At 41.4% G+C, this 18839-nt stretch overlaps 1 protein-coding gene across 1 annotated transcript; it reads left to right on the top strand.

The window, feature by feature from the left end:
* The first annotated feature begins 1847 nt into the window (after positions 1–1847).
* EPHX1 (epoxide hydrolase 1) lies at positions 1848–14451 on the top strand. The gene is made up of 8 exons (XM_009984329.2): positions 1848–2036; positions 3882–4062; positions 6259–6486; positions 7529–7658; positions 8827–9041; positions 11444–11552; positions 12528–12653; positions 14226–14451. The coding sequence occupies exons 1-8, from the start codon at positions 1848–1850 to the stop codon at positions 14449–14451; spliced, it is 1404 nt and encodes a 467-aa protein (XP_009982631.2).
* The last annotated feature ends 4388 nt before the right edge of the window (positions 14452–18839 follow it).

The following is an 18839-nucleotide window of genomic DNA, read 5'->3' on the forward strand; positions in this document are numbered from 1 at the left end:
GCATTTGTTGTGGGGCTTTGTAAACATATTGAAGTTGGCCAAGAGTTTGAATTTTTTGCATGTGGTGTTTACGTAGTTATCCTGGTGAACCTTTGTAGTCTAGACATTGCCCAAGTTGTGCTGTGATTTTAGGGAAGTTGCTGTTCTTCTCTGTGAAGACTTAGTAGTAGGAATGCTCTTAAATACTGTGATAGGTATTATTTCCATGTAAAGTGCTTTGAGGTTTCTAAGTGCCCCTCCAGTTCTGGTTTGCAGTAAAATTTAATTGTGCTCTGGAGGCTCCTAGACTGCATTGGCTTATGTGTTGAGGGAAGCTGAAATTGGACAAACTTTTTAATTCTGGGGTAAGTTATGGCCTGAGTATGGCAGAGGTGGGAAAAGATTGCTGTCTTGTGCTCTGGAGAATGTTGTAGAGAAAAACTAGCACCTTCTCAAACAGCAGAAATTATGGAAGGACCAGTGAAACAAATAAACAGATCCAGTTCTTTCAATGCCTGTCACTTCCATTTCTCCAGCCTCTGGGTATTAAGGAATTTTAGGTCACTAAAGTGTGTCCTGTCACATAAAGGCACTTACAAGATAGGTCAGTTTTACTCCTGTTACAATCATGTGAACTCCCACTAACTTGTTACAATTCCTGTTTTGATCCAGGAATAAACTTGGTCTGTTCTGTTGACTGTTTGAACAATTTCACAGCACCAAATTGCTCTGCAGCAGCAAACACAATGAAACCTTCCAGCTCTAGAGAGAATGAAGACTGTCCTGTGTCATAAACAATGCTTGCCCTACAGACGTTTTGAAATACTTCATGTCTTATCAATTCCCCAGCAAATGAGTGTTTGAAACATGACATTCTTCAAAATTATGCATTAAAATGATGACAGTGCTACTACCCAAACCACCTTACAAACATTTCTCATACTTAAGGGGATGCTTGAAAACATCAGAGAGTCCGAGTAACTATTTTTTCTATTTGCAGCATGAAACAGTTCAAATATATTCAAAATAGATTTTTAATTTTTTTTTTTTTGTTAAGGTGTTTTATTGAACTAAAGCACAACAGCCCTGCAAGTTAGGTTATGCAGACGTGCTGTGAAATCAGGTTGTTCTTCTCTTTGACAGAATTTTATCACTTGGGAAAGGGTGTTTTAGAGCCAGGAGAGCATGCTTGTGGTCTTTTGTTTCCTCTTTAGAACACTTCAGAGGGAGAAAGAAAGAGAAAGTCCTTCTACCCTTTGCACTGCTGTTGAAGGGTTATGCAAATATATCCCTGCCCCACTCTCCCAGGCTGACTGGGAGGTATAACGTGGCTGCCTTCATGCTCTTCACTTTTTATTCTGTATATATGTCTTAGTTTTTTCTCCCTCCAAATCTATAATAGTTACATGAGCCTTACTGAAGAGATGCTCAGCTTTGGAATTTGTGGGAAATCTAGAGCTTCAGAGGAGGAGAAAGCATTACACTTGGATTATATCTGCAGTCACCTCCTTGGCTGTTGAAGTTTAGCAGCAGTCAGCGGCCACTGAGGATGCCAATGTGGCACGTTTAATCAGAGGACTATTTAATCACCAGACCATGTGATCTCTTGACTTGCTTTGAATTCTGTTTTTACTAAATGTCTTTTATGGAAAGCACTTAATTTCTCCCTGTTTGAGTTGCATAGCTTAAAACATCCTATTTCTGAAATTTTACAGAAGTTTTGATGTCCTCTGAGTGACAGAACATTGTGTAGATTGAATCCTATCTTAAGAAGTGAGTAAACCCCTATGTTTTTTATAAAGTAGGTCACATGTCTCTGAACTGTCTGATTGGGCTTACCAGGGTTCTGTTCTTCTCTTGCAGGCATTATGCTGCTTGAAGTATTCCTGGTTCTGGGGACAGTCGTCATCATCATCTTCTTCTTCTTCCCTTCCAAGAAGAAAGAAGAGACATTACCCTTCCAAGAGGGATGGTGGGGCAAGGGACAAAAGCCTGACACTGAAGAAGATACAACTGTTCGGCCCTTTAAGGTGGAAACTACAGAAGAAGAGCTGAGCGTAAGCAAATCTCTGTACTGGGGAGAGAGAAGTATGAAATGGCCAAATAAATGCAGAACGTATTTGAAAGTAATTTTTAAATTGAACCAATAGTTACATTTATGAGAATAAGCAATGATGTCTAGGACTTGGAGGGATTTTTCAGTGCTTCAGAAGATAGGTGTGGATAGGCAGATTTCACATCCTGCTGCACAATTTTGTTCTCAGCTGGCTGTTGCAAGGTTGCTAGTAAATAAGCCTACTCTGTAAAGCCTAATGAACATAAAGATCCTATTATGGATTACTCGACTCTGTGTTCTTGTTTGTGCACCTTCCTCAGTTTGATTGTGTAGGCCAGAATAAGCACAATGTCTTTTTTTTTCCCCCTTTCTTTCAAAATCAATTATGAATATCTCATTTTCTTGACTGCTTTATATTTGCAGCTGTGTTGGATGCTGATTCTTCTGTAATTAATGATCTACTTTGGTCAATGCTAATACCACAGCAGTAATTACAGTAAACACATACATTGCAGAATTTCTTGGATAGCAAGATTTTGATTGTGTGTGTTTATATGAGGGATAGCACAATTTCATAGATCTTTGTGGAGCAGTGTTTCAAACAGTACTCACGGGACTGCTCGTATTATTCATTTATAATGGATTTCTATTTTCTCAGGAAGGCCTGGGTTTTTTAATACCTGATTTGCCCTCCTTAGTAATATCAATGGACATTGATGTCCAAAATGTTTTCCCCTTGCACTGCAGACACAAAGCTAGCTAATTTCTAACTTGCAGATGTTTTTGAAACATGCAATTCTGTATTATGACAGCTATTGCAACATAATCCATCAGGAGAATACTCTGTTTCTAAATAAATTTTTACATAAACTAGAAGTTATGCTAGCATACATTACTAAAACATTTTTTAAAAGGTGTTGAGCATGGAGAAAAAGCATGCATGTAAAGACATGTTAAAAACTTCATTTAAAAATCCATGCTTTCTGTACACGTGTTAAACGCCAGAAAGAGTGATCTTGCATGCTACCATCTTGCCTAGACTGAGGCTGCCTGTTCAGTGTGAGGCATGAGCCAGTGCAGGCACCTAACTCATCTTAGTCAGAGTGACGGCTGTCTCTATCGCTACATTGGAAAATGCTGTTCAGGTTTAAACCCCAGAGAGGTTTGAGTAGGATTAGATTTCCTTCTGCCTTCAACTGTTCTGTGGTTCTGTTTGCAGTAGGAAGGGGCTCTTGGCTGTCCTTCCCTGCTGAGTGATTTTTGGACTGATGTTTGCAGTATCGTCAGCATGCCCTGTAACCCTGAAGTGCAATGGGAAGGTCACTTCCGTAGTTACTCTAGACTGGGAAACTTTGATTCCAGTCTAGTTTCACTGACTTTGTGGCTATGCAAAATTTCTCAGAGTGTTTCCCAGTAAAAACATCTTGGTTTGGGAAGGAGAGTAGAAGGTTTGGGCCAGATCCGGGCATTGATTGTGAGGTTGGGCTTGCAGGTAACCTGGGGAACAAAGTACCATGGGAGGGCTACTGTGAAGCCACAGTGCTGTCAGAAGAGTGTCTCGTCCTCTGTGGTTAGCAGCCTGGCAAACAGGTTAGCCAGCCCTGCAAAACAGAGACAAAGAGAGTGTTATGAACAGCTGTAAATGGAAGAGAAAGGAGGCCATCTGGAGGAGAAAAAGAATTGGAACAGCTGATGGAGCATCAGCAAAATGCACAGGTGTCATTAGAGATATGATTTTTCATTGTTTTCTTGTTTCACTTGGGAATAACTAGAAAACATGCACAGTAGAGCACAAGATGGCAGACATAAGTGCTTGTTATGTCTCTTCTTTCTTTTTTTCCTATAGGACTTATTTAGGAGACTTGACCGGGCTCGATTCACTGAGCCACTGGAGAACAGTTGCTTTCATTATGGGACCAACTCGGTGTATCTCAGGAAGGTTGTCTCCTACTGGAGAAACCAGTTCAATTGGAAGAAACAAGTTGAAGTCCTCAACAAGTACCCACAATTCAAAACTAAGATTCAAGGTGTGTGGCTTTTTCCCTTAAAAAAATAAACAAACAGTAATACATAATCTTGTCTACAAGGAATCTCAGTGGTAAGAACACTGGTTGTGTTGCTTGGGCCTTCCTTCTCCGGCTGCTATGGCGTGGATCATTGGCACTGCTGCTGAGGCAGCAAGAAACTCTCACATAGTAACTGAAGCCTTTAGGACAAGGAATGACAAATGGAATTCCCTTGTGCATGGATGAGTTGTCACCTGGTGTTAACAGGAGCCATGCACAGGCATTTGGAAACAGAACTGGATCTTAAGATGTACACGTGTTGCCTGACTAGCATGCAGTCATGCAAAAATACCCACAGGTGCCTCCTCTTGCTCCATGTAGTTCCTTGGCTGCTGCTGTCATGCTGATGCCATCAGTCCTCCTCAGCTGGGTGTGCTGGCTGCTCACATCCCTTCTTGGCAGGGCAGATGCGCTCTGCTGCACCGTTTCAAGCATTCATAGGTCTAGAAACGCAGGATGCCTTTCCCTTGGGGTCGGTGCGCTGCCAGGTGCGAATTAATGATTTGTCTTTTCATTCAAAGCACAGACATCTTTTGAAAGAGGCCATTCAGCCATGGTGTGCTGGAGCTTGGTCAAACTGGGTGTTTTAAATGCTTGAATTAGGGTTGTGCCTGGGTCGTTTGGGGGTACAGCTGTAGATTTAGAGCACAGCAGGCAATTGTCTTGCATGATGGCAAAATTCAAGCTTGAGATTATGCTATTGATGTTTTTATTTGCACCCATAATTGTACATTATTTCAAATGGGGCAATTCACCATAATATTTAAAATAGATTTGGACAATAAATAGTTGTTACATAGTGGTTAGAATATAAAGATTTTATTTAAGTATATAAAACATGGTTAGTGCTGAAAAAGATAAAAGCAAAAAGTCTTCCCTTTAAAAAAGAAAAAAAGATGTATCATCTGAGGTAAGAAAGGGAAAAGAAGCTAAGGCAATGCACTGTGTATAGCACTAGGAAGAGAAATTTCAGCTTTAGGAATTATTATAGAGATGAGCCATGAAAAGACAAGATCAAACATGCTGTACAGCAGATTCCTAGCTTCTGTCATCACTTGAAAGTTTTTCAGAAATCCACAGAATTGTCAAGGATGGGGAAGCCTCAGTCAGTGAAACAAGGCAGGATTGCTGGTGAGCTGGAGTTGATGTGAGTAAAATGTGCTTAAATGCATCAAGAAATGAGGCATTCAGGCTCTGCTAAGAGCAAATTATTGTTTCCTGGAAAGCAAAGCCCTCAATGGCTTCAAGGAAGAGCAGTTCACCTGAAGCAACCAGTACAAAGCTGTGTCAAGCCTATGGCTTACGTTTTGTAAGGATCACAATGGAAATAGGACTGCAATTTTTACCTTTTTACTTAACAATGAGGAGACTGGTGCTAGAACATAGTTTCCTGTTTTGGTTTACTCAGAGATGCTGAAAGCTTTGGACAAAAAGTAGAAAAGAACTACAAAATTGAACACTTTAACTCTTTTAGCAAGGCATTTTTTCAAATCCTTGATTCAGCATGAAGATTTATCAGCAGTTGTGTGACTTGATTACAGGAGGCCTCCACAGATAGAGAATACTTACTGAAGGCTTTTAAAATTCCTTTTGCTATAACCTTAGGATCAATGCTGGAGACAGAAGCCAGATATGTTCAAATGGAAAGCAATGCATGCACGAAACAAGGAAAATTATTAATGCCCCTAAAAGAACAGCTGCTGGTTATGATGGATTCTCTGTCTCTTGATGCCTTGAAGTTCCAATTTTATCCCTTTCAGGAAGAAAAATCTGGGTTGGCTGAAGCCTATCTAGTGCCATATAGGGATATTTGGGTAAAATTTAAGGGTACTTGGACTAAATGATGTAATTATCTCTTCTGCCTTTAAGCTGCGTGAGTCAGTGTGTTACCGTTAGTAGATTGCTTCACTTCTATGTCTTAATTTGCAAATTTATTTTAAAACAGAAATACACCAACCTCATTTGGCTGCTGTGCTGCTTAATTGCCCCTTATAAAGTACTTTAAGGTTCCTGGATAAACAGATCCAGAGAAGTGCAGTGTGTTTGCATGCTCATCAAAAAAAGACATCAGAAAAGATTTATTCATAATCTGTTCTGTGATTAGTTTCAGTGTCATGGTAAATTTGGGCATGTTAATTAATTATTTTATTTTTACAGGCATTGATATCCATTTTGTTCACGTAAAGCCGCCTCGTTTGCCTGAAGGACAGTCTGCAAAGCCATTATTAATGGTTCATGGTTGGCCTGGCTCATTTTACGAGTTTTACAAAATCATCCCTCTCCTGACGGATCCTGCCAGCCACGGCCTCAGTGACGAACATGTTTTTGAAGTCATTTGCCCGTCTATCCCTGGTTATGGTTTCTCAGAAGCACCTCACAAAAAAGGTATGATGTATGAGAAGAAACTTAACTAACGCAAGCCTCGTCTCACAGTGAGAAAGCCCCTGTTAGCAGAGGAGTAACTCCTGGCTCTTCCTGTTTTCCCAGTGTAGAAACAAAGATCTGTGTGTCATGTAGGGAGAGGGAGATAAGAGTGTGACTTCAGATGACACTATTAATTAGCTTCAGGAGCAATGTACAGATAATTTATAAAGGACTATAAAAAGTTATGAAGTCACAACTCATGTATTGTAATTGAGTCAATTAATTGCAGGTGGGTGAGCAGAAAGAGTAAATTTAATTTGTTACTGTTCCTTTTGGGTGTTTTGAATCCATATTCAACAGCGTTATTGTACAGGTAGGTGAGAAACAGCAGTTGAAACAAATCATGTATCGACATGGTAGATCACAGCCAAATACCTGCTTGTTCAGCTCGTGCTCTGAATTACACAAACACAAGTTGCAACAAATTGGAGCGAGGTAGTATTTAAAGTGATACTGAGTTTAGTGTTTAATTATGTGCGCAGGTGAGCGATGTGGGGGAGGTTGGTTGTGCTTTTCTCTGCTTCCCTGGTTATGATTTACGTGGTCAGCATTTAGTGAAGTGGAGAAGTGCATTACTAGCAGAAATTTGAAGTTTCTGACTCTCATTAAGGTGAGACTGTGGTCACAGCAGACAAAATGGAAGCACTGCCTGGGTAATGCTCAGTGCTTCTGACCGGGCTCAGCTAGAGTATGACTACATAAACGGTAAAGGAGTCTGGCAGCTCCTCAGTTGGGAAAGCACGTGGGCAACTGGTGGGGTTAGGAGAAAACTAGTCTGCAACGAAGGCTGGATTTTTCTCCTTGTGGTTTCTGCTTGCTCTCTAGACCTTCCCTGGATGATGTGACAAGTGTTTCCATATAGTCTGTCAGGCAAGGAAAAATGGACTTGTAGCTTTTTAGGAAATTGAACGTTGCCTTTATGGGGAGAATAAATGCTGCGCAGAAGTGTAGCTGGAATTAATGCAACAGTGTTCTCTCTTCCTTCTTTTTTTTTTTAATACAGGCTTTGATTCTGTAAGTGCTGCTTCTGTTTTTTATGAATTGATGCTCAGACTGGGATTCAATGAGTTCTACGCACAAGGTGGTGACTGCGGCTGGCTCATCTGCACCAATCTGGCCCAGATAGCTCCCAAGTGAGTACCCCTTTGGAACCGTGCTGCATGATTGGCATGCAAAGCTGTTTTATTCTTTGAATAGTTATTTCTTGTGCACTTGAGAGTTTTGTCCAAGTCCTTATATGAGCACTGTGTACTTTGTCTTCAGTGCTCAGTGTTAATCAGTGATCCAAAATTATATACTTTAGCTTATACTATTGTCTATGTATAGCCTGTACCCGTGGCTAAACAATAGTCAGCTGTTCTGTTACCCAATGACTCCTCCCCACTCGAGAAGGGGAATCAGGGAAAAGGAAAGAAGACCTGCGGGTTGAGATAAGAACTATTTAATAATTAAATAAAAATGAAAATTAAAATAATAATAGTAGTATATACACACAAGTGAGGCACAGTGCAGCTGCTCACCACCCCTTGACCAATGTCCAGCTCATTCCTGGCCAGCGATCCCAGAGCAGAGAAGTCCTGAAACCACAATCCCAGAAGAGAAAGAGTAGGCCTCAGGGGCAGAATGACAGGCAAGATCCTGCAGGGATGGTGACCAGAGAGAGAGAGAGAAACAAGAGGGCTTGTCCCCAGCAAACTTTCCAATTTATAGAGAGCATGATGTTACATGGTATGGAATACCCATTTGCCACTTGAGGTGTCAGTCACCCTGGCCACACTCCCTCCAGATTCTTGGACATCTGGGTCGTTGGCAAAAAACAACTGGGAAAGTCCTTGAGCACTACAGATACCTACATGCCACAGCTGGCTACAAACTGAACCAAAGTGTTTTATCAACTTTGTTCTCACTGAGTCGGGTGCTGCAGTCTTTTTAAAAACGTAGCTTCTCTGAACAAAAAATTGATTCTATCCCAGTAAAACCAGGACAACTATATACATGTTCTTTCAAACAGTTGTGCAGTAGTTTTGTAATGGCCCCAGTAGGGTCTAGAGTGGGGTAAGCACTTGTAACAAAAGGAGGATTTGTGGCTTAGTGCCCAGGAGCGTGTGCTGATTACAGACAGTTGCCCCTTTGATTTGTCATTTTTGTGTGAAAAGCCACACTACAAAGTACAGCTAAGGTCATGATGTAATTAGCAGGCTGGAATTTAACTGTATCCATTTTTGTTAGTAACGTTTTAAATATAACAACTTTGAATCACATTTGCTAATTTTTGGGGGCTTTCTCTGTTTTTGTTTTTAGCCATGTGAAAGGTCTCCATTTAAATCTAGCCTTAGTTATGAAGATGGGATTCACTCACCTGCTCTCCATTCTGCTGGGCCAGTATCTTCCAGGGCTCTTCGGGTTCCAGGATGAAGATGTTAGGCGGATGTTTCCCTTCCTGAAAAAAGGGCTCTACAAGATGTTGTTGGAGTCTGGCTACGCTCACATACAGGCTACAAAGCCTGATACTGTTGGTAAAACAAACAAACCAACCTTTTGAGCTCAGAATGCTTAGTCTGTTCATTTTAGTTGTACTTTCATAGAAACAAAACATACTGCTTAAAATATGCATAAAATCAGTGTGTTTTTTTCAGGGAAATCCAAGTAGGAAGGTTAGAGGTTTTAAAAGGTGGGCTCCTTTTAAAGGAGAGTCAGAAAAGGTTACAGATGGGTATGTAGCATTACGCTCCCTTTTGCGTGCAGAAGCGGTATATATGCACGTCAAAACTGAGCACACTCTAAAAGCCACTGACCTCAGTTTCAGTTTTCATAAATAAAATAGTTTATTTAATACTTTTCCACTTCTGCTGTCACTGGGTATTGTAATTCTATTTCAAATGCAGCTATGCTGAAAGCAAAAGATGGTTTCTTCACAGAATATGGATCACATTCAAATGATGTAAACTACAAGAAGCTTTAGCTGTCTCAGCACGCAATGTAGTTTATTTATAGGGATGAGTAATACCTGAAAAGTAAAATCAAATTTAGTTCTCACTTGTTCTGCATCACTTGCAGACTTTGAAGGAAAAAAGGTGTACCTAGGAATGTGCTTTCTAGATGAGCTAGTCACTCAGACTGCTTAACTGCTTTAAGTATCTGAGTACCAAGTGTTTCTATTTTAAAAGCGTCTTTTGCAACTGAATTGGACAAAAATACTGAATATATTTTAGTTCAGTGCAGCAGCAATTCACTCGTAGATTATGATTTTATTAAAAACATAGCTAAGGAAACTATTTCTTAATGGTTTTCTGTAAGCTTACCTACAGAAGCAGGGATATTCTTAAATGCGTAGGCAAAATGATCATTTTATGGATTTAAAATATTTGTTTCCTTTGAGTTTTGGTTTCTAAAAACTACTGCTCTCTAATTCCTTTAGTGCTTTAAGAAAAGATGGGGAATCTGGTAGCTGAAAGATGCCCAGTCATGCTCCTTCTTCTGTGGTTTTCTGGCGGATTCTCATTCCTACCATTAACGTGTGGTCTGTCAGAGCGGACTGCGCAGACTGGGAACTAGCAGCAAGTTCACGTTTTTGGAAGCTGGAGCAGGATCATTCCTGTGATTCTGAGGTCAAAAAATAGAGGAGCATGGCAGGTGGCAGGTTCCTGCAGGGAGAAAAACACTCTGAAGAAGGCAGTGTAAGCTGGAAGAAGCACAGCCATGGAGGCTACCACAGTCTTCCTGAGACTTGTGGAGGTACAGGGCTACCTTGCAAGCTGTCCTAAGCGAAGAAGTTGTCCCTGGCTCTTGATATATACTATGTTTGCTAATACTATACTCTTGATTGCTTCAGAGCTGGCTCTTGACCAAACTGGCTTGCGTGGATTTGATTTTATACTAACTCTTTGGGAAAACTGCATGGAGTGTGGGTTCATTTTCAACTGACTGAAACAGGCAGTGCCTGTATTCAAAGTACTGCTACGATGGATGTCAATTTTTCCTATATGTAAACTGATGTACTCTTCTTTGTTCACAGTAAGCCTAGGAGAACAGGCTACTGCTTGGCTAGGTCTACAGATCTGGAAAGGACGCTCAATAGAACTCTTTCAAACACTTGCTATTTCGGTTATCAGTGTTAGTTGTTCGGTAACTGAAACTCAACTCTCATGTTTAAATAGCAATTACTGATGAAATTGTGCTAGCCGTAGTGTTAAGCATATTTCAGGAAGGTTGGGTTGCATGGGTGGTACTTCAAATATATTGCTGTTCCTCAGGAACCTTTTTCTAAGGTTTTTCTGAGCAGCTGGGACAGTTTATGGTCCCTGTATTTCACAGCACTAGGGCAAAGCTCCAGGTGCAGGTGTGTTTTTTTCTGTCCAAGCAAAACAAATTATAAAAAGCATATTAAGCCTTGTTCTACATGAAGGCAGTTGGCTATTGCTAATTCAGAAGATGGACCTTTTAGTAAAGCCTTGCTCTTCCTTAATGACTTTCTAATAATCCCTAAAATGTTTTTGCTGGTAGATAATAGTGCAAATTCTCCTGGTCATGTGTAGGCATGTGGGGTGTGGCCCTGTAATGCTGTTTAATACATGACAGCTTTCAGATTAATGGAAGCAAACTCTACTTGGCACACAGAGCTTAATCTTCTTAGCTTACAAGGGAAAAAAAGCCAGCAGAAATCCAATACTGTTACATCAGTTCGAAAAACATAGTGTGAGCTAATGCAGAGCTTGTTGGTTTGTAGATACTATCGGTTTATGATTCAACAATAAATGGCTCCAACTTGTTCTACTATTTTATTTATTTATTTAAGAACACGGCTGCTGGAACAGCTTTGTAAAGTTATCTACCCTGTAATACAACGGGCCGCTTCTGTAGCAGTCTGAGTTCAGCAGTTGGATGTCGCAATTTTAGTTAGTTTCCTCCTCCTTTTCAGGCTGTGGTCTGAATGACTCTCCTGTAGGACTGGCCGCGTACATCTTGGAGAAGTTTTCTACATGGACTGATCCAGAATTCCGTAACTTAGAGGATGGAGGACTAGACAGGTAAGTGTTTCCTCTGATGCCGTTTTGGATGAGGTGACTAAGCCTGGAGTCGTACCTAAAGCAGTTTGTCTGAACTGATTGCCTCACACCTCGCAGGGAGCCGGTAGCGACCACAAAGGGTGGACCACAAAGCAGCAAGTAGGCCATGAAAGCTGATGTATTCCCTTCCCGCTTTGATCTCCTAGAAAAGAGATACGCCCTGCAGCTTCTGAGGATTAAAAACTGAGTTAGGTGGAGGAATCTCATTAGGACAGAAAAACAAAAGTTTAACCTGCATTAAGATGCTGGGAAACAGAACTCATGATTAATTTTAATACTAACACTTAACTCTCTGAATTTGCTTTAAATTGGTCAGTATTGCTTCATCTACCTACCGTTTGCTATTAAAGGATCATTCTTAGTGTGCAGCAGAAATCTGGGATGAAGTCCCCTTTGAAAACTGCTGAGGTACCTGGTGGGGCAGAGTGAAGGAGCACGTTATGAAAAGGTTCAGTGACAATGGGTTTGAATATAACGTTTGCACTGCGTACAACTAATAATTTGATATGAAACATGCACTGTTTACAGCATGTGTTGGTGTGATGGCTCGGTCGAAGGCTCGTGGTAACATTTCAAATTATGAATAATAAATGGCACAGTGTTCCATGTGCTCTTCTGCTCCTGTGCTCCCAGTCTATGGACAGTATTTACAGCTATGCGGGAGCATAAGGTGCTTGTTGGACAGTCTGCCTTCTGTGTAGAAGTTAAAATGTTACTTCCCAGTTTGTGTCTGAAAGCCTTTAACATGCTTAATTGGTCACTGGCAGAAGGGGAATAACACACTCCACCTCTCAGCTCTTTTTCTTAACCAAGTTAACTATTTTTTTTCCTGCCACTTTTTTTTTTCTTACAACCAAACCAAAGTCAAGTCCCTGCTAAAGTAATGCAAAACGGTATTCAGTTCTAACTAAGCAATCTCTGGGCGTACCTATTCAGGAAGTTTAACCTGGATGATCTGCTCACCAATATTATGATCTACTGGGTGTCAGGCTGTATGGTCTCCTCAATGCGTTTCTACAAAGAAAATCTGCAGAAAGGAATAGGCACACAGAAACACGAAAGGTAAATGTTCTTTTTTTCTTTAAATGTTTTGCCCTGACATTAATTTTATGGTTGCAGACAGGTTGCTTATGTCTTATAGCTGCTGCAAATTTCTGACTGTTGAGGAAAAGTAATGCTGTATCAGGATGTTCCTCTGCAGGACGGGTGTGTTAGTTGATGTACTGTGGTGTGCCTGGGAAACACAGTAATTGGGTAAGAATCCTGAACCATCAGTAAGGAGGTCTGACTGGAGGCACTACTTGAGGGCCTCCCATTCATGGTGTATCCAACTAGGGAAAAGCACGTGCAAATACTTCCAGATTTTACTTTAGTTACTCAATTAGCCTGTGACTGAGTCATACAGTCAGTTTTGTTTATAGCTCGTTTGGCTTGTCCTTCTGGTGCTTTTCTGTGGACACAGTTTGTCTATTTCTGCAAAAGACTTAAGTCCTACCTTTGGAGGCAATTTCAGTACACTGACAAACTGCATAATTTGAAAGTCATTAAGACTGATGTTCCTGCTGCACGGATACTTAAGACAGCAGCTCGGTTGCATATACTTGTGTCAGCTTGAGTATTACTGAAGGCTTAAAACTGCCCTGAGGTATTTACAACCACAGCTCACTGCTATGGTATTTATTTAGCTGTGAAATGATGCTCTCAGGAAGCTGACTCAGTTCTTGAAGCTGTTGTGGCTACACTGTGGGCAGTATCCTGCTCCAGTTCTGCCTACATGAGATGAGCTTCTATGTGCCTAGAGGAAAGAGTCCTAAAGACCTATGTAAAATCAGGAACCTTGGTTTCAGACTGCCAAATTTTGTATCTAAATTTTAAAGTCTGTCACTTCTGACAATGCAGCTTATGTGTATGGGATATTTAAACCTAGAAAATGTTGCTCTGGTTATAACAACTGCAGATCATTCCACTTTCTAAGGTACTCTTCTTCTCAGATCCAGTTGCTTCCCTGCACTTGCCAACGTGCAAAACATTCTGTAGAGTGTATTTGTGCCAGTTAAAAGCAAGAGCTACTTTACAGGGTAGTCTCACATTCAGAAATGCTTCCTCTGCACTAGTCTAGACTTCCTCTCTATTATTCCTCCCCTCTCCTCCTTGCAGCAGTTCAAGATAATCCTTCCCCTGCCTACCCTCCAGTCGTCCTGACAAGCTCAACATGTTCTAGGTGTAATCGTCACAGACTGTAAATCTCTCTCCAGCCCTTGTCACATTGTCTGCTTTCCCCTCAATATACGACTCTTGAGCCCTGAATGCAGCATGAGGAAGCTTGATACCCACCACCTCCTAGGGCTCTCTTCTCAGTTTCTGTGCTTCTAACTCTTATGCCCTGGATCCCTTGTAAAACTGTCTTAATATCAATGTATGCAAAAATTCGTTTGTGTGGTTTGTTTTGGTTTTTTTTTTTTTTTTCAGGAATAGGAATGTTGTTCAATGTTCAAATTTAGGATCTGGAAGTCAAATTTTAATTGCCTAAAACCAGTGTGCCCAACTGTTTAAGAGAAACATTTCCTTGGGACTTTCCATTTCTTGCAGAGTTAGGTGTTTGAAAGATGACAATTATTCTCTCTCCTCTCTCAGGCTCACAGTACAAGTACCTACTGGCATTGCCTCCTTCCCTAATGAAATCATGCACACACCCCAGGCTTGGGCCCAGAAGAAATACACCAACATAGTTTCCTTCCACTTCATGCCTCAAGGTGGCCACTTCGCAGCTTTGGAGGAACCTGAACTTCTTGCTGAAGATATTCTGCAATTTGTTGGGAAAGTAGAGAAAGAGCAGCTTTGGAGAAAGAAAGGAGAATAACTCCCCTAAAAACCAGCAGGGTAGTTCCTTATAGCTTAGCACATGTGGCCTTACCAAGTTTACTGTAACCGGTGTAATTAGATCTTGTTCTTGACCAGATGTGAGAGAGAAAAATGCAGTATATCTCAATGAGGTACTGCTGTGGGGACCTGCTGATTTTGGGTGGTTTGTTGTTTGGATTTTTTTGTTCAGCTAGGCTAAGAAAGTAGCATGAAGATTATTTGGTTTCCTCCCCTTAGCAGAGACTTCTAAAATCTGTTCTGTAGTATTCCTGACTCTTGCTTTGAAATTGAAAATAGACCTTATAACTAGTAACATAACTCATAACAGTTTAATTGTTATGAAAAGTGGGGTTTTTTTCACAGCAGCAGTAAAACTTGCGTTGGTGTAGGTGTGAGGTTCCTTACAAAAAGAATGGACAACAGCCTAGCAAGACCTAATTTGCATGAGTTAAATCAGTTAATCAGCATGATCTACACTACCTTTAAACTAGCCAGCTGGCTAGTGGTGGCTGCCTGTCTCTTCCAGCCTGGGCTATTAAGCAGTTTCCTGGCTGTGAGGAAGCTCAGCTCCCCTGTGCCAGGCTCCTGGGAGTGAGGAGCCACTGAAACACATGGGTACCTGTAGCCCAGACCAGGAGGAGGGGTTGGGTAGGAGTGATTATAGCCCAAGCTACCTCTGCACTGAATTTGTTCTCTTAACCATAGGTCATAGCCCTGGATAGGCTCAAGACACGGTGGGTTTTGCACTCCTTTTGCAGGGTATTGTAAATATCTCTTATTAAAGAATAAAAAATTGATTGATTCAAAATTCAAAAATTCAATTAAAAATTGTCTGTGTTTAATTTTTTTAATAATAACTGAGATCTTGCTTGGTGACAACGAAGAGAAGTGTCCATTCAGAACTTGTAACTTCTGTACTGCATCTGTTACAAAGGTCAGATTGAAGGCAAACTGCTCAAAGAAAATTGAATTTGAAGGGCTGTATGGTTTTGCCAGCAACAGTCCCTAGTGTGTGCAGTTGAGCTTCGAACACTCTTAAACTGTATCCAGATGACTGATTTCAGTATGGTTTTGTTCTCCAACCACTTCTGATATCCTTCCCTGCCCCTGCAAGCACAGGGAAATATAATCCACCAATAACACTTGCATGGATTAGTATTGTTTCACTATTAATTTAAATGGAAGCTGTTAAATAAGTCACTCCAGCAGAGCCTTGCTCCATCCCACAGGGCTTTGGACTCAAGACTACCGCGTAGTTTGTTTCACAGAAGGAAGTCAACACTCCTGCTGGGCACATTTGAATCTTAGTGCCCAAAGCCACCTGATACACCATGACAGAAAATCATTAGGGCAGATGGGTTGTTGACCAGCCTGGATCAGTTTTCTGAGCAGAGATGAGACCTCTCTCCCCCATTTCTGTGCTTCTGCAGCTGGGTGCCAATAGAAGAAGGCACAGTAGCTCTCAGGTCTCCTAACACCATTCTTTAAGACAGCTGCTTCCACATTAGTAGTGAGCACTAATTCTATGTTTACTTGTAAATGCTTTTGTTCGTCAACACTTGTGTTCTCATTTGCAAAACAGTGTGGTTCAGGCCAGTCTGTTTTGAACAGACGGGAAGAAAATACAGAATCATTCACTTGGCCTAAAATAGACTCTTCTAAGGGAAGACCTTACCCAAATGTGTTTCAGGTTCAGTGTATTGAAAAACAAGTTGCTTATTCAGGAGAAATCAGCTCACCTCTGACAACAGCAGCTGTCTACAGGTACCACCGTGCTCCCTCTTGCACAAGTCTTCATCTCTGGCCGTTTGTTTTTGCCTCGCTTCTGTCCCCTGTGTGGCCTCGTACTTCAGAGCTGGAGATCATCCTCTCTCATCGTTAGTGCACATGCAGACATCTGCTGTGGTGAGATGGAGCTCTGCCACACACTGATGTAACTGAATGCTTCCCCAGGGACTGCTCCGTCACAACGCAGATGCAGTAAGAGGGAAGGAAGTTTGCGATACGATACCTGCCAAACCGATCTTCAGATGTGAGTAGAAGGCTAGGAGCATTTTCTCTCCCGCTTCTGGAGCAGATCTGGTTGAAGGGGCTCAGCCTCAATGAAAGGAGGCATATCAGGACCCCGTTTAGCACTCTTCTGTTACACCAGCTCAGCAGGCTCAGTCTGAGTGAGCCACCAGTGAAAGCTGGACAAAAAAACCAACTGCCTGTAGAACCTTTCTATTTTTAAAGATGCCTCACAGTACTCAGCCATCTGAGACAATGATAATGAACGCAGACAGTAAGCGAGTACGTCCTTGCTCCGCTCGGCACGCCAGGTAGGTGCGCTTCAGCCTACTACTAACATGAGCTGTCTGCACCGTCAGTTCTACTCAGTATAGCAGATAGGCACCAAGACACTAAATCCAGCACACAGATGGGTTTGATTAGCTACTGTCTGAAAGAGAAAAAAATCTGGACATGGAAGGTGTAAACTGCAGAAGCTTAAAAACGGTAGTTAAACGTCTGTTATATAGCAGAGGTTGTTCTGAATTCTGATGTCACACTTCTCACACCTTAAGCCCACAGCTATCAGCAGCTGTTGTTCATCACCTACTTATCTACACTTCGATAAAAAGATTCAGTGAAATACTATGACAATGTGAAAAAGTATAAAATTCAAAGCTTGCCATCAATTCCCCTCCCCCCTTTTTAAAATAATCGCCTGGTTTTGGGAAAACACAGCAATCCCACTGCCTCCAGTGCAAGCTTTGATACTAATGACGCATTTGTGGGCGGTGATAGTATCTGCAGCTCTTCCTGCGAGAGGCGACTCTCCCACAAGCCTGAGATTCGGTAACCACTCTGAGTGACTCCAGACTCGCTTCTGATGCACTCTGGTATTGGCTAATGGGCGACTGTTTGGAACAGCACTACAGTCTGTAGTGCAGAAGTCAGTCAGGTCATCAGAAAGAGCTTTAACGTTTCTGTTAGCGAGTAACTGCAGATCAGTTTATTGCAATAGCAAAGAGCAGTGAGAAAGGGCTCTCTGTTCTGTTACACCTGTTCTTATTTAAGTCAGCCAGCTGAGTACCTGCTCTTCAGACAGCAAGTTTCCTCTAACGAGGCTGAATGCACTGCTGTTGGGCTGGCTGAATTGTTTCTTGGGAATAAGGCTCCTTCTTTGAAACAGTGGCTACAGCCTTCAGGAGAACTCATATTCCAGTGACACTCTGATGCTCGAAATACCTTGTTTTGCTCCAGAGCCATTTTTTTGTGAAGCTTCCATTTCTGGACTAAAGTTGCCCCAAAGTCTCTGCTCAAAGAAACTGCTGTCCTAAAAGCCGTTCCTCCTTAAGTTGCTCCAAAACATGCATTTATCCCACGCTGAAACCAGAAGTAGCTGATCTAAACCCTTCTTTTTAATTAGCCACTTACAGCCCATGAAGAATCTGGATAAGATGTTCAGAACCATGGAGATGCCACTGAAAATAAACAGAACTTACACTCTGCACCACCCCCCCCCTTCCCCCCAACTGAAATGCTTTGGAAACTATCTGCTTCTGGCATGGAAAAACACTAGTAAGGTCATCATCTTCTCATACAGCTCCAGCTAAACCAACTCCCACTACAAACAAATTTGACTTCTGATTTTGAAACTACAAACCATAAAGTCCTGAAAAATCCAAGCCACTATATGCATCTTATACCACTAAACAAGACAAGATTTTGTGTACATTAAAGTCAGGCATTACTCAGATTATGAATGAAAAAAAGATGAATAGAAATCACACTTTCATGCCAAAAAAAAAAGGAAGTTAAACTATCATTTAGTGAAAAGTAGAATCTGTTAAGTCGAGCACCACAGATCCAGATCTGTAAGGGGGACTCAGTCTTGCTGACTCATCACCACTGAGTCAGCAAGAATTGCTTGGGGGTAGGGACTGATCAGTTCAAGACAGTCAGTCAAACATACACTGTGCTTTACAGCAGGTGCAATACATAATATGCATTAAATGAAGACACATTTTTGTCTGAAAGAGGAATGGAAAGATCCTTCTGGATACTGTGGGAAGAGACAAGGAATAAATCCATACTGATTTCAGGGTAGCTTATTTTAAAACACCGAGAAATGATGCCACTTGTTTTACTTGCTGTAACAGCACTTTAAGCAACATAACTCACACTAAAACCATCTTGCTTAGGATTAGTTTTCTTTCACGGAACAAATATCCTGCGCAGTGCCAGACAGCCCTGATGGTGTTATGCCAATGCTGCTAGAAGAATTAGCCCCGTTACAATTGTCAGTTGTCTTCTGGAGAGCAGTATTTACAAACAGATTGGCACTGAGGGACAGCTCTTACCCCTTGCTAGATGTGGTACAAACTTCGGTCTTCAAAATAC

The sequence above is a fragment of the Tauraco erythrolophus genome, chromosome 2, assembly GCF_009769465.1.
Source record: "Tauraco erythrolophus isolate bTauEry1 chromosome 2, bTauEry1.pri, whole genome shotgun sequence".
Classification (NCBI taxonomy): domain Eukaryota; kingdom Metazoa; phylum Chordata; class Aves; order Musophagiformes; family Musophagidae; genus Tauraco; species Tauraco erythrolophus.

Bases quoted from the DNA above. Each gene is read 5' to 3' on its own strand.
- EPHX1 (XM_009984329.2), top strand. From the start codon at position 1,848: ATGCTGCTTGAAGTATTCCTGGTTCTGGGGACAGTCGTCATCATCATC. The intron at 4,063-6,258 runs GTGTGTGGCTTT...TTATTTTTACAG, and splicing joins ATTCAAAACTAAGATTCAAG to GCATTGATATCCATTTTGTT. The intron at 9,042-11,443 runs GTAAAACAAACA...CCTCCTTTTCAG, and splicing joins TACAAAGCCTGATACTGTTG to GCTGTGGTCTGAATGACTCT.